At 43.9% G+C, this 12452-nt stretch overlaps 1 protein-coding gene across 5 annotated transcripts in view; it reads left to right on the top strand.

The window, feature by feature from the left end:
- Positions 1-2166: 2166 nt before the first annotated feature.
- The window catches only part of FAM184A (family with sequence similarity 184 member A), a 265054-nt gene continuing 254768 nt past the window's right edge, over positions 2167-12452 (top strand). For 3 of the 5 annotated variants that reach the window (XR_002097914.1, XM_019520036.1, XM_019520038.1), the window contains exon 1: positions 2167-2453. Coding sequence is in view for 4 of the 5 variants with exons in the window: in XM_019520036.1 (XP_019375581.1) it covers positions 2319-2453 (135 nt within the window). In the remaining variant the exon portion in view is untranslated. The remainder of the gene's footprint in view (positions 2454-12452) is intronic. The other 2 variants (XM_019520034.1, XM_019520035.1) reach the window with 1 other exon arrangement.

Genomic DNA, 12452 nt, shown 5'->3' on the forward strand with positions numbered 1-12452 from the left:
CCGATCTCAGCTAAGTGAGCTGGAGAGAGAAAGGTGCTGAATATAAGAAAGTGAGGTGTGTGTGCACACACACATGCATGTAAGCAAGAGAGAGTAAGAATGAGAATGAAACAATCCCATTTTAAACACCAGCCCTGGACATCCCACTGAAAATGCAACAAAACTGTTCATGTGACAAACCCAATGGGATATTTGTGACTGGTGTTTAAAATGGGACTGTTCCAACAGAAAAAGGACATAGAGTCACCCTAATCATACTATCCCTAGAAGGCACAGGGATGATACTGAACCATGTAATGCAAACCTACCATGTCTGGACTTCTCATGCAATCCCAGCCAGAGAATAAACTTTTGACATGTGATATCCAGATTTATGAAGCCCCTTTCAGCAGTGATCTTAAAAAGGAACAATCTGGTCCACAAATATGGACCCAGCTGCAAAACAAAATCATAACCTTCAACATCAGGAATTCAGAGGCACCAATGTACAATGACATTTCTGAAAGTAAATTGTAATCTTGAGAAATATTGCTAATCAATTAAGTGGGACAGGTCCTCCTATATTTTGGCATTTGCAATGCACATTTCTGTAAGCCTGTGACTATCATCTAATAAAGTAACTCACAACGTTATCAAAATAAATTTATTGTTTATTCATGTCAAGGAACACAGAAAGCAGAGAAAAGGATTCAGAATACAGCTGATTCAGAAATCTTTTGCTCAGTCTCCTGTCAGAAAATGATGTTTCAGCACATTTGAAGGTCTGTACAGTGGATCAATTTCAACACAAAATTGTTGTTAAAAGTGATGGAAAAACATTTTATAGTGTCATCAACCTTGTGATTATAAAGAAGGTTCTTTATGGCATAAAAATGGTTACTAGCCCCATCATGTCTATGATTCTTCAAGATGTTCTTGCCAATGTGTATCATGAGCGTGTGAGCTGAATAATTGTGAGTAATTGTGTGTACTGGACTTAAGTGTTTGCCACAATACTCTTTGTGCACTTATGTAATGGCATAAAGGCCAGCACAGCTAAGAGTCACCTTCGGTTCTTCCACAGCTTAGGTCTTTTTTTAATAGTTGAGGCCCCCAAAAACAAGGATGGTAGGCAGGTTACGGGACCTACATTGACTTCAGTTTCCAAAGAACCATGTTTACCTCTAGGATAAATGATCCCTTGTTGCTCATTTCCATTTTTCTCTGGAGAAGAGTTTTAAACCATTTGCTAGCTTCTGGCATTGTGAGGTTAAACCCATTGAGTCAGGTACAGAGGCATTTCTTGGTTAACACCTCTACCCCAATCATTTAATGATCCTTTGTTTTCTTTCTGAGGTTTCTTATCTCTTCCATTACTTTGTTTCCCACTGTTTGCTTTAGGCAAGGCAAACAGAATAAAATCAAGCAGGTAAACACATAAGATTCATGCCAGTAGTACAGAATTTTCCCTTGTTCACCACTGATCAAGGTGCATCTCTGTGGTGATTTTATTTATTGCACAATTCACCAATTAACTGTCTAATAATCACTCTGCACCTGTGGTGGTCTAAATTAATTGCACAATTCACCAATTCATTATGGGATAATCGCTCTGCACCTGTGGCCATCTACATTTATTGCACAAGTCACCAATTGCATTTATTCACCAATTGTGACAGGCACTCTGCACCTGGGGCCATCTACATTTATCACACAAGTCACCAATTACACTTACCAATCGCATGATAGTCACTCTGCACCTGGGACCCGTCTCCTTTCATTGCGCACTTGACCAATTCTTTGTGCAATAGCCACTGTGTCCCCATGCCCAGGCTACCTTCATTGTGCCAGTCAGTACTGCCAACTCTCAGGATTTTTGGTGTTGTTCTTAAAGTCTGTGCTTCAGGAATGTGAAAAAACTTAGCTTATGTATATGTGTGTATGTGTATATATCTATGTGTGTAAAAGCTACGTTGTTCACATTCCCAAAGCGTAGACTTTAAAAGGAAGTCCAAACGTCAGGACCACCAGCAGCCCTGCGCCCTACCACTTCTCCCTGAGGGAGGCGCACAGAGCAGGTCAGAGCCCGCAAGCTTTAGGACGCATGCGCACGGCTCCCGCTGCCCCGGCAGCTGGGGGCGGGGCGAGGCGAGTGACATCACTGCCCGGCGTAAACAGTTCGGCGAGAGCTTGGTAACGGCGTCGAGGCGGCAGCAACGGTTGCTGGCTCCGCCCGCCAAGTGCGCGGTCCGGCGGCGGTTGGGGGCGCTCCTCATCCGCGGGCTGTACCCCGGCAGTGGCCGCTGGCGGAGCCGCCCGCGCGGGGGCTCGGGCGGAAGATGGCGACCCCGGGGATGAGCCGGCAGCAGCAGCAGTACGGCGGTGGCGGGCGAGCGGCGCCGGGCCCCGCGCAGCCGGACTGCGGCCCCGAGCTGCACCTCAAGATGAGCAAGAAGATCGCGCAGCTCACCAAGGTAAGCGCCCGGCGCCGCCCTCGGGCCCGGCCTTTCAGCTGCAGGTCACCCCTGCCCCGGGGGCCTCCTGGCGCCGGGATTTGGGGGCTCCTGGCGCCGGGATTTGGGGGCTCCTGGACCTCTGAGCCCCTGGGCTGCCCCCGCACCCACACCTGCAAGTGGTTCGAGCAGGGGCCACATGTAGAGGGTGCAAAAAGGTGCTTGACGCTGCAAGGTTTGGGGCACAAACACCCTTCTTCGGGCATAGGGAGAGTCTGAACGGCTCTGAAAGACAAGTAAAGAGTTGCTCCGTGCCTGGAGAAAGGTGTTTGTGCCCAAAAGCGTGCAGAGAACCAGTTCCCCCAACTGTTTGGTTGGTCTGACAGAAGAGATCCCGTCTCCCCAAAGAACCACTTGAAGGGGTTGGCAGGTGCTGAGCTCCAGGAGCCCCTGAATCCCGGTGTGACAAGGCTGCAGGGCAGATGTGGTCTTCTCTATTAGACCAGGGGTTTTCAACCTCTTTTGCTTGGTGTACGAGCAGTGAGTCCCCTGGCAGCCAGTCAAGCCAAACTGGAAGTGCCAGTGGCTTCTCCGTGTGCTGCTGCCATGTACCCTCAGGGGTATGCATGCCCGGGATGACAACACCTGCATTAGACCGGCTAAATAGTTAGGGAAAATAGTTTTCTGCACCCTTCTCCAGGCATAGACTGACTCTTTACTTGTCTTTGAGAGCCGTTCAGACTTTCTCTATACCTGAAAGAAGGGTGTTTGTGCCCAAAAGCTTGCAAAGAACCATTTTTCCCACTCTTTAGTTGGTCTAATAAAAGAGATCTCATCTACCCAAAGAAACCTTGTTTGTCTGTGTCCTTAGACCAACACAGCTACAACAAATAACCCTTCAAGTGGCTTGAAACGCTCCTTATGCAGCTTGATGTGATGCCCCTGCAGGGCAGGGTGGTTTTTGCTCCGTGTCACCCGGCTCTGGTTCTCTTGCAGTGCGGCCACTCCCTGCAGCCACTCCCTGCTGATGTATTGCCCAAAGCTGAAGTTCTGCAGGATCTTTTGGAGCCTGTCCTGGCTGCCCTGCCCACCAGTCCTGCCCCTGCTCACCAGGCCTCTAGTGGGAAATCACAGCTGTACAGGTGGGGGAGGGGCAATCAGGGAAGGTTTCTAGACTAAGGGTGTGGCTGCTTCAAGCTCACACTAACACTGATTGACACTAGTGTGGCTCATTGCATAAGGTGTAATGGCGGGGGGTCTCAGCTTTGTTAGCCTCGAGGCATCATAGGGGGGCTGGAGCATCCCTTGGACAAGGCCAGCTCTTTGCTGTTGTGTTCTCTTCCCTTTTTCTGACTGTAGAAAAAGGATAGAACCATTTGTCCATTGCCTTAGGAAGCCCCCTGCCTGGGATTGCTTCTGGAAATCCTGGGGTCTGTCTGAGGAGCTGTTCATGCCAACCCAGCAGCACTAGACGTGCTTTGCAGCACCCTGGAAAGGACCTTGAGGCACCTGGGTTGAGAACTGCTGGCCTATGTGTCCATTTTTACATGCAGAAGCATCTAGGAAATCGGTGAGAGACTGCAGGTCCCGTAAAATCTGTACAGGCTTGAGTTTTCATTTGAGCCTTTCATTTGCTCTGCCCAGCAACTTCAGCTGTCATGTAACATAAGAACAGAAGAGCTGCCATTTACTGGGTTAGACCATAAGTCGTCCTTGCCTACTATTTTGGGCACTGTCTGGTGTGTTCTGGTTGCGTGTCCCCCTTGGCATGCTAATTAAACTTCTGGCCATCCATCCCTATTATGCCTTTTTGTTGTCCCAAGAAATAAGTTGTCTGCCTAATGACCTCCCTCTCAAGGGAGGCTTATAACATTTCCTTGTGGGCATTGATCCAAGGTACCTAGGCCTGGGCACTGTTTCCATGTGCTCTGCTCTGTGTTCCCTGCCTTCAGCACACTCTTTTTTTAACCTATGACCATCACTCCCATCCCTCCTTTGATTAATTGGGACAGCAAAGGGGCAGTTGAGACATATCCAGTAGCCCCCACTATTAACAGTGGGGGCTAACTGTTGCTTTGTGGGCCAAAGGCCAGGTTCTCCAGTATGTATAAATTAGGGCCGGACACTGTCTGGTACACTTGTTACAAATGTGTGACCCTCACTCCTGTCCCTGTTTTTGTTTTTCTGTTGTCCGGAGTAGTCAATGATATGCCCTTAGTGGTCCCCACCACCAAAGGAGGCTTATACCTCTACTTTGTCGGCTTCAGCCTGCCATCCTGAATGGCATATCGAAAGGCCTGGGCACTGTCTGTTGTGCTCTGCTCATTGTTCCCCCTTGGTGTACTCGGTTTTAACTTTGACTTTCATTCCCATAACTGTTTTGTCTTTTATTTGTCGCACAAATTCAGTTGACATGCATCCTGTAGCCCCCTCTAATGTGGTGGGATGTGGGGGTAACTCTTGCTCTGTGGGCCTAGGGCCTGTGTCCCCAGTGTGTGCCAAATAGGCCTGTGTTACACAGGGCCAGAGAGTGAATGCTGAAAGGGAGAGTGAACTGATATAACTGAGGTGTTTTTGTTTTCTCCCACCCCAGAATGTCTATTGATTAAACTGTCATTTGACTTTTTAGTAAATGAAGCCCTTAGTGTTTCAGAATTAATGAAATAATACTAGACTGGAAATAACATTCTACTGATCTTTTCTTGCTGATTTAACAGTATTTGTGATGTGATCCCCAGCAGGTTCGTTAGAGGAGGGTATTGTGCATGCATTGACCCAGCAATTAACATAATAAAAAAGTTGTTTAGAAGGTGGGTATGACCTAAGTTTAGTAGACCGTGTTACAGGTTTTTTCTGGTTATCCTTTGTACTAATGTGCATTCAGTATTTTTGTGTGCTTTCAAAATTTTTGGAGTGTTTGAACAGCTCTATGGGGAAAATTATAGCTAGTGCTTTGGAAAGAAAATAAGTAAAGAGGCTTTGGTTCAGGCTTCTAGTGTGTTAAAATCTAAAAAAGGAACTTGTAAAAGAAAGATCTGTTTGTGATAAGGCAGTGTTGGCCTCAAACGTGGTGAAAGGAAGATGCTTCATCTGAGGTTAGCATGAAAAGGCCAGGCACTGTTGGCAGTAGTTCAAAATCCAGGACATGCCAAACAGTCTTTTTATTTGGGTGTAGATGGAAGTAAAGTGAGGATCAATTAATATTGTCACAGATTGTGCTACTTCTATTGGAAAAACAGTTACTTTAACTATTGTTTGTTTGTTTTTTGTTTGCTTGTTTGTTTGGTTTCCTGACTACACATTGATTTCAGCTTGGAATATAAACAGATCCTGTCTAAGGAAATTATTTTAATTCTTGATAAAATAACAGCTTGACAAGTTTTTCAGCTCCATGATTAAACACATTTCCTATGCATGCAACTAAACTTAACTTATGACTAAAAAGTATATGAATTGAAATTTTTCTAGTGTTCTCACTTTTAGTTACCATGTGTAAAGAGCATGTTGGTGACATTAGTCAGCATTAAAAGCCCTTGGAAGTGTGGCATTTGAAGGCAAACATCAGCAAGGTGTAATCCCCATTTAAGTATTTTTTCCAAGATTTTTCTCAGTAAGTAATGGGGTTACTTGGAAAGGAGCTAGGGGGTATGTGTGGGCAGGTAGGCAGGGATGGAGCATCACCACCCCATGCCACTGCCTCCCAGGAGCAGGGGTGAGGGCAACAGCTCCCCTATGTGTGCCACATGGGCACTGCCTGGCGAGCCAGACATGGGGGAGGGGGGGCTGGAGGATCTGGCACATGGTGGCTGATGCTGCCATCCACTATCCTGTACTGCTGCCATGTGTGCAAGCCCCCTCCTCCACATCTGGCTGTTGTCCTCCGCACACACACACACACACTCTGTCAGAAGTGTACCCAGAAGGGGTACACTCCTTAAAAAAGGTTGAAAACCCCTGCACTAAGTTATGGTTGACCTCAGAAATATGTTCCATTTTTGTCATAAAACCAGACCCCCATGCTCATGAGTTTCCTTTTATTGGATGTTCTATAGTAATAAAATTATTTCTTTTCACTCTGTGTGATGGGATTTTACAAATGTAAAAAACTTTTACATTTTTGCATGTAAAATTCTTCTGGCTATAGAAGCTAATTCTATCACTTGTTTGTTTTTGATGCTGCAAGTACTAGGACTTTTGTCCAAAAGACTAATGGGAGTTCTAAGCAGTTAGCTTGGAAACTTAAACCTTCTAGTGAACTGAATGGGGAGTGAGTTCCAGCAATGGACCATTCACAGAAAAATGCACTATTCCCAGTCCCTTGTCACTGCAGTGAGGGCTCCGGGGTTGAGCTTTCCTGCTGACATGGCTTTTGCATTATGTCAAAGGCAGAGATGCTTTCTTATGTACCTTAGTCACAAGCCGTTTAGGTCAGACACGTTTGATTGTTTGACAACTAGCTTCTGGATGGAATCTGGAGTATGGAATATTTAGGTTAAATACTTCCTTCAAACAACTAACTATTCCTGAACAGTCATGAACGTTTTTCAACCACTTGAAGTGCTGAAGGTTCTCATGGCATACACCCATGTATACAGTGAACTATTTTCTTTATGTAGATTAAAAAACATGCTGAAATATGTTAAAGTTTGCACCTAAGGATCATGAGACTATATAGAAATTAAAAAATGAAGGTCCAAGTACTTTTAAAATCAACCCAAAATCGGAGAGAAAATCAGCTTAAGCTAACCTTGTAGTCTTCTAGCTCTCCTTCAAGAGCTAGCATTGTGAGTCTTAAATTACTGGAAGCCAACAGCAAATTTGCTTCTGATAAGCTGAAAAAAAACTAGTGAATTTAGCTCTGAGAGAAAGCAAAGCAATGATTTTACTATTGCTTTGGTATTTTAGCATGAAATTTGTTGGATACTCGCATGCAGTCACATAATCACAACTTCTTTTTTGTTGGCATGCTTTCGATTTTTCTGTTGGTGCTATTTTATCCTCAACCTGGTACACAGATTTTTTCAGTGTCTAGTAATAAGGAGCTTAAGCTAGCAGGAAAGACCAGAATTGCTTCAGTTACAATTTAACCTCAACTTTTAAAAATAAATAAAATCCCATCACCATTGTGTTTAGGAGTTGCATTTGCTACCACTACTTCACTGTTTTTTTTTCCTGTTCATTAGGTATATTAAAAAATGACCATATTGTATTTTTACCATTCATTCTTCTCAGAATTTCAGCATACTAACTTAAGATGTGCCTTCCAAAGTCACCAAGCAGTTTATTGTTTGAAGTCTTACTCCTTAAGTCTAGTATCTTCAAGTCTGTCTAGTGGAATGTATTTGTATCTTTTTGGTTTTGTCTTGTTGCAAATTGGGGGCTAATTTTGCTATGCAGCATGTAGGCACAAAAAGAAATGGTCCTCTTTAGGACCTTGCAGTCTAAGAACTGAAAAATCAACCTGATTTACACTTTCAATTGTTCATTTTTTCTTTTTTGTCTCTGAATTGTTTTGACTGAATCATCAGAATTTTCTGCTAAAAATATCTTTAAAACATGAGGTAATTTTAATGCTTTTGACTTAGATAACTTAAAAGGCTTTATGTATAATAATAAAAAAAAATTCCTGTGGGGGGAGGGTGAAACAGTTTCATCTTCTCTTACTCATGGTCAGAGCTCCAAATTACATCGGCTAACACTAAGTAGTCAAGTTCTTTCCTGTCCGGAGTCTGTTTGCTAGTTGACTGGAACAACCAGATTAGAATTGCTGACCTCAATTATCTAACCTTTTCCCCTCTTCTCACCAAGAAATTAAGGAACTTGGGCTTCAGGAATTGGGAAGTTCAGACAGTTTTAACTTTTTGGGTTAGTGTGTAGCTGTCCTAAGACCTCATATTACTTAACCATTAATAGTGGTTCAAACAAGCTAATTTTTTAAGGTATGTGAAAGTCAGCTACCAATTAATATGCAACAGAAAATGTCAGGAATCAGAGCTTCCAGTTCATAGATGATGGCTAGTCAACTCCCTTTTATGATTCCTGTGTTGTTGTTGTTGTTTTTTTTAAAGGTAGGATCCCTTTCTGTTTGACACACAGATTAAATAGTTGAAAAATTTCCTCTAGTAATTCTTTTATTCTTTAGTTTAGTTTTGTTCTGTTAGAGAGAACCAGTGAAGATTCAAGACTGACATTTAATATTATCGTATATGGACTTGCTTGACCTCTTTAATGTCAGAAACTTTTCTTTGGGGGCATGGAATTCAGAGGAGAGTAGCTGAAAGAATTTGGGTATTGCTATCCTGATGGTTTTATCTGAAGCCCAACACCATGTTTAATTTATATTTTTAGTGGGCTTTGGGGGGGGGGTTTAGCTTTTAGAAAACAATCAATTTGCAGCAGTTTTAGTACTGAAATTAAATTGCTGAATGTTGACTCTTTAGGATTGTTTTGTCAGGAGACTTGTAAAGAAAGGAGACTGTAACAGGTTTTCAAGAAGAGGTGTTGTTCAAGACTTCTCTCAGACTAAGTAGTTTACGTAAAGACATGGGTGACCGGTGCCAAGTTAGTCAGGGGGGGCATGTGTCCCCCCCGCCCAGTGACTAGTCAGTGACTGGGGAGAGTCCCCCTGCAACCAGTCTTGCCGAACAGAGGGGGAGGGGGACCCTGCAGCCGATCGCACTAACTGGGAAGTGGCTGTGGCACTCCCAGAAGTGGCCATGGTACTTAATCTAGTGCTCATACTCCTTGGCTGGCACTTGCCAGGAGGTACTGGTGCTCCTGCCCGCCCCTGCCCTGGTCCATCACCAAAGCGGGGAGCATGGCCTGTTAGGGGTTGCACGTGCATGCCCTACGTGTTGCCACTGCATAAGGAATTCCCTAGAGGTTATGGTGTGTCTCCTTGACCACTCTGAACTATTTATATCAGAGTTTTGCAAAAACTGGCCTGTGGTGCCACTGTCAACAGGCCTCGTGGGCTTTGGTGACATTCTAATACAGGGGGCAAGGAAAAGCAACACCTAGGGCCAGCTTCAGACCTGAGCCACGTTGTTCTGGTCTGTGACTCCAAAACTGCATTGTGCTAACTGCTGATCAGCAGTACCTAGCTGTAGGCTTGGTTGCATGTTAAGCTGGTTTCTCAGTGGCTTTCCTAGGCTCCTGGGGGAGATGTTATTGATGTGGCCTATATGAGCTTGCTGCAAACCAAGTAGGAGCAAATCAGCAGGTTCATTGTTGTCGGCAGTCTTGGGTCTGGCAAGGTAGTGCAACAGATATGACCTTATTTTCTGGTGAAATTGTGAGCTGAACTTAGGAACTTCAGACTCTTTCCCCAGAAGCAGTTTGCAACTTCCATGACTTCATATTTTTTATTTTTTACTACTTTCTCAAAGGTCAAAAACTGAGTGAATAATGTATTCTGAACTCAATGCAAGTCCTAGAGTGTCAAATATGTCTTCTATGCCTCCTTAACTTAATGCAGTAGAATTAGTATTTTAATCTGGTGGGAAAGCATTTCTCTTAGCTGCTCCTCAGCCATAAATATGTGAAAACTGTACTTTTATTGCAAGTTCTGTTTTAATTCTAAAAATGCTTTTCTTGTGATTGGACTTCTGCATATCATAACTATCATCTGTAAATGTTCCTCTGTTTGCTTCATGCAAAAAATCCAACTGTGCTGTAAGGTAAACAAATGATCCAAAGCATGAAATAGAGCTGTATCTAAGGGCCCCTCCTACACATGCAGGTAAATGCGCAATGGAATCTAATGCTCCACCCACACAATTGCACCTCCTGCTATGCCACACATGCATGGCAGAAGGTGTGATTGTGGGATCATGCATTAAATCCTATCTCACCTTATTTGCAGTGCAGGGGGAGCCTGGGATTATGTTGCTGGGCTCCCTGTGCACTGGGTCCTGTGGCTGTGAGCCCCACAGATGACAGTGGGGCAGTGTTCTCTGTACTGCTCCCTCTGCAAGCCCTGCAGCTGACATGGGCTGCAGGGCTCACAACAGGGGCAGTGTTAGGAACACTGCCCCTACTGCAAGTATCATCAGCTGTGGGGCTCGCAGTGGGGGAACACAGCCAGCCACTACTGCAAACCCCCGCATCTCACAAGGCTTATAGCGGGCAGAGTTCTCTCTGCTGTCCCCACTGCGAGCTCTGCAACCAACAAGGCTTGCAGTGGGGGCAGTTTTCTCTCTGTAGCTGACAACGCTGCCACCACTGTGAACCTTGTCAGCTGTGGAACTAGCACCAGGTGGTGTACCCCTGGGGCTGGGAGACGCTCATTTGATGGGGCTCCCACCCACAAGGAAGCCCTTGGCCACATGTTCAATTAATGCCATGATTAGAACAAGCTACATAATTGTTACACATTTTTGTGTAATAACTTTGTAGCTTATTGCTTTTTTATCATTCTGTCAATTGGTTGGATGTGGAGCTGGGTCACAACTTAAGGCTTCATTACCTTATTAATCATGCCTTAAGTGCAGTGTGTAGAGGGGGCCTGATTTAGTTAAGGGAGGGACTATTTGGAAAGTTCTAGGGAAGCTCCACTGTGCAGCTTTGTCCAAAGATCAATCTTTGTCATCTTTTCCTGCACTGAAACTGGTAGTTCAGAGGCAAAAAAAAGTTTTAAGGCCATAGATACTGGCAGGGAGTATTGCCCAGAAGATAGAACGGTTAGACTTGGAAAAATCTGAGTCCTATTTGGCTACCAATCTACATGTCATAGGCACATGTAGATGTGTCTGTCTGACTTCTGGCTGTTTTGTTTTTCTTTTCCTTTTGTTTTCCCTTCTGTGCTTATTTTGTTTGTGGCAAACTTGGACTAGAGACTAATCATTTGTATAGCTCCTAGCACAATGAGCCACAGATTTCTGGAGGTTCTAGGTCAGGGGTGTCCAACCTTTGGCATGGGTACCATAAATGGCATAGGCAGCTTGTGCCTCAGGCATTTGGCAGAGGGGACAGGCAGCACAGTGGCAGATAAGAGTAGAAAGTAGAGCATCAAATAAGATGGGGAGCACAGGGCTGGGAGCAGAAAGCAAACTGAGTGAGGGGGGGAAAAGAATGGAATGGCACTTGAGAAAGGTGCGGAGCTAACTTGTAATACAGCTGCCAAAAAGGTTGGCCCCCACTGTTCGAGGTGTTTAAAGGAATGCAAATTTATAAATGGCAATTATGGCTCATTATCACTAACCCATGTGTTTATATGTCATGTCATTCTTCCAGTTGATATTTTCATTAGGTAGGTTTACACTGAGAAGGAAAGTAGCTCTCTTTCCTATTACAAAATGCTCTGTTAAAGAAGCACGTGTCTCATGTTAAAAGCTACTCAAACTGTTTTTTTCAGTGTCAGTTCTACTTTGCATATTGATATGCAGCAATAGGGAATATTCTTATCCCCCTCAATTAAGAATTTATATTTATTGGGAAAGGCGTTTATGTACAGGACTAAAAGAGAGCTTGCAGCTCACTTAAAAAGGGAGAATGGGGAACTGCCAGCCTGGCATGCTTTTTATTTAGAAACTCAGAGTTCCTGTAATTGTTCTATGTTGATACTGTGAACATATTTTCAGAAAATGTTAGTCATTTTTAAAACAACCGTATGTTTGTAAAACAACCCCAATATGCATTATAATGGCCGTATTCCAGGACTCTGATATGATGAAAAGGTTGGGAACTGAGAAGAGAATGTCAAAAGTGTGGCATGTAGTTAGGAATAATAAATGGGATGCTTTGTATATTAGCAAATCATATTTAAAAGGGCAATTTTAGGGTTCTTAGTCTTTAAACAGAACATAGTAAATATTTGTTGCTGTTGTTTCCCTGAAGTAGTCTGCATCTGGATTGTGTCAGTTATTTTTTAAATTTTAGACTTTAAGTATTTAAAGTTATGCTTGCCAGGACAGTACTTCCTAGTTTCTTGCAGACATTCATTAAAACGCTAAGTATGAAGAACATCCCAAGTTGAATCTCCACTGTTTGCCCATCTCAAACTACTATTAATAATGGAAC

This window comes from Gavialis gangeticus, unplaced genomic scaffold (assembly GCF_001723915.1).
Source record: "Gavialis gangeticus isolate Ggan-Ray unplaced genomic scaffold, GavGan_comp1, whole genome shotgun sequence".
NCBI lineage: Eukaryota > Metazoa > Chordata > Crocodylia > Gavialidae > Gavialis > Gavialis gangeticus.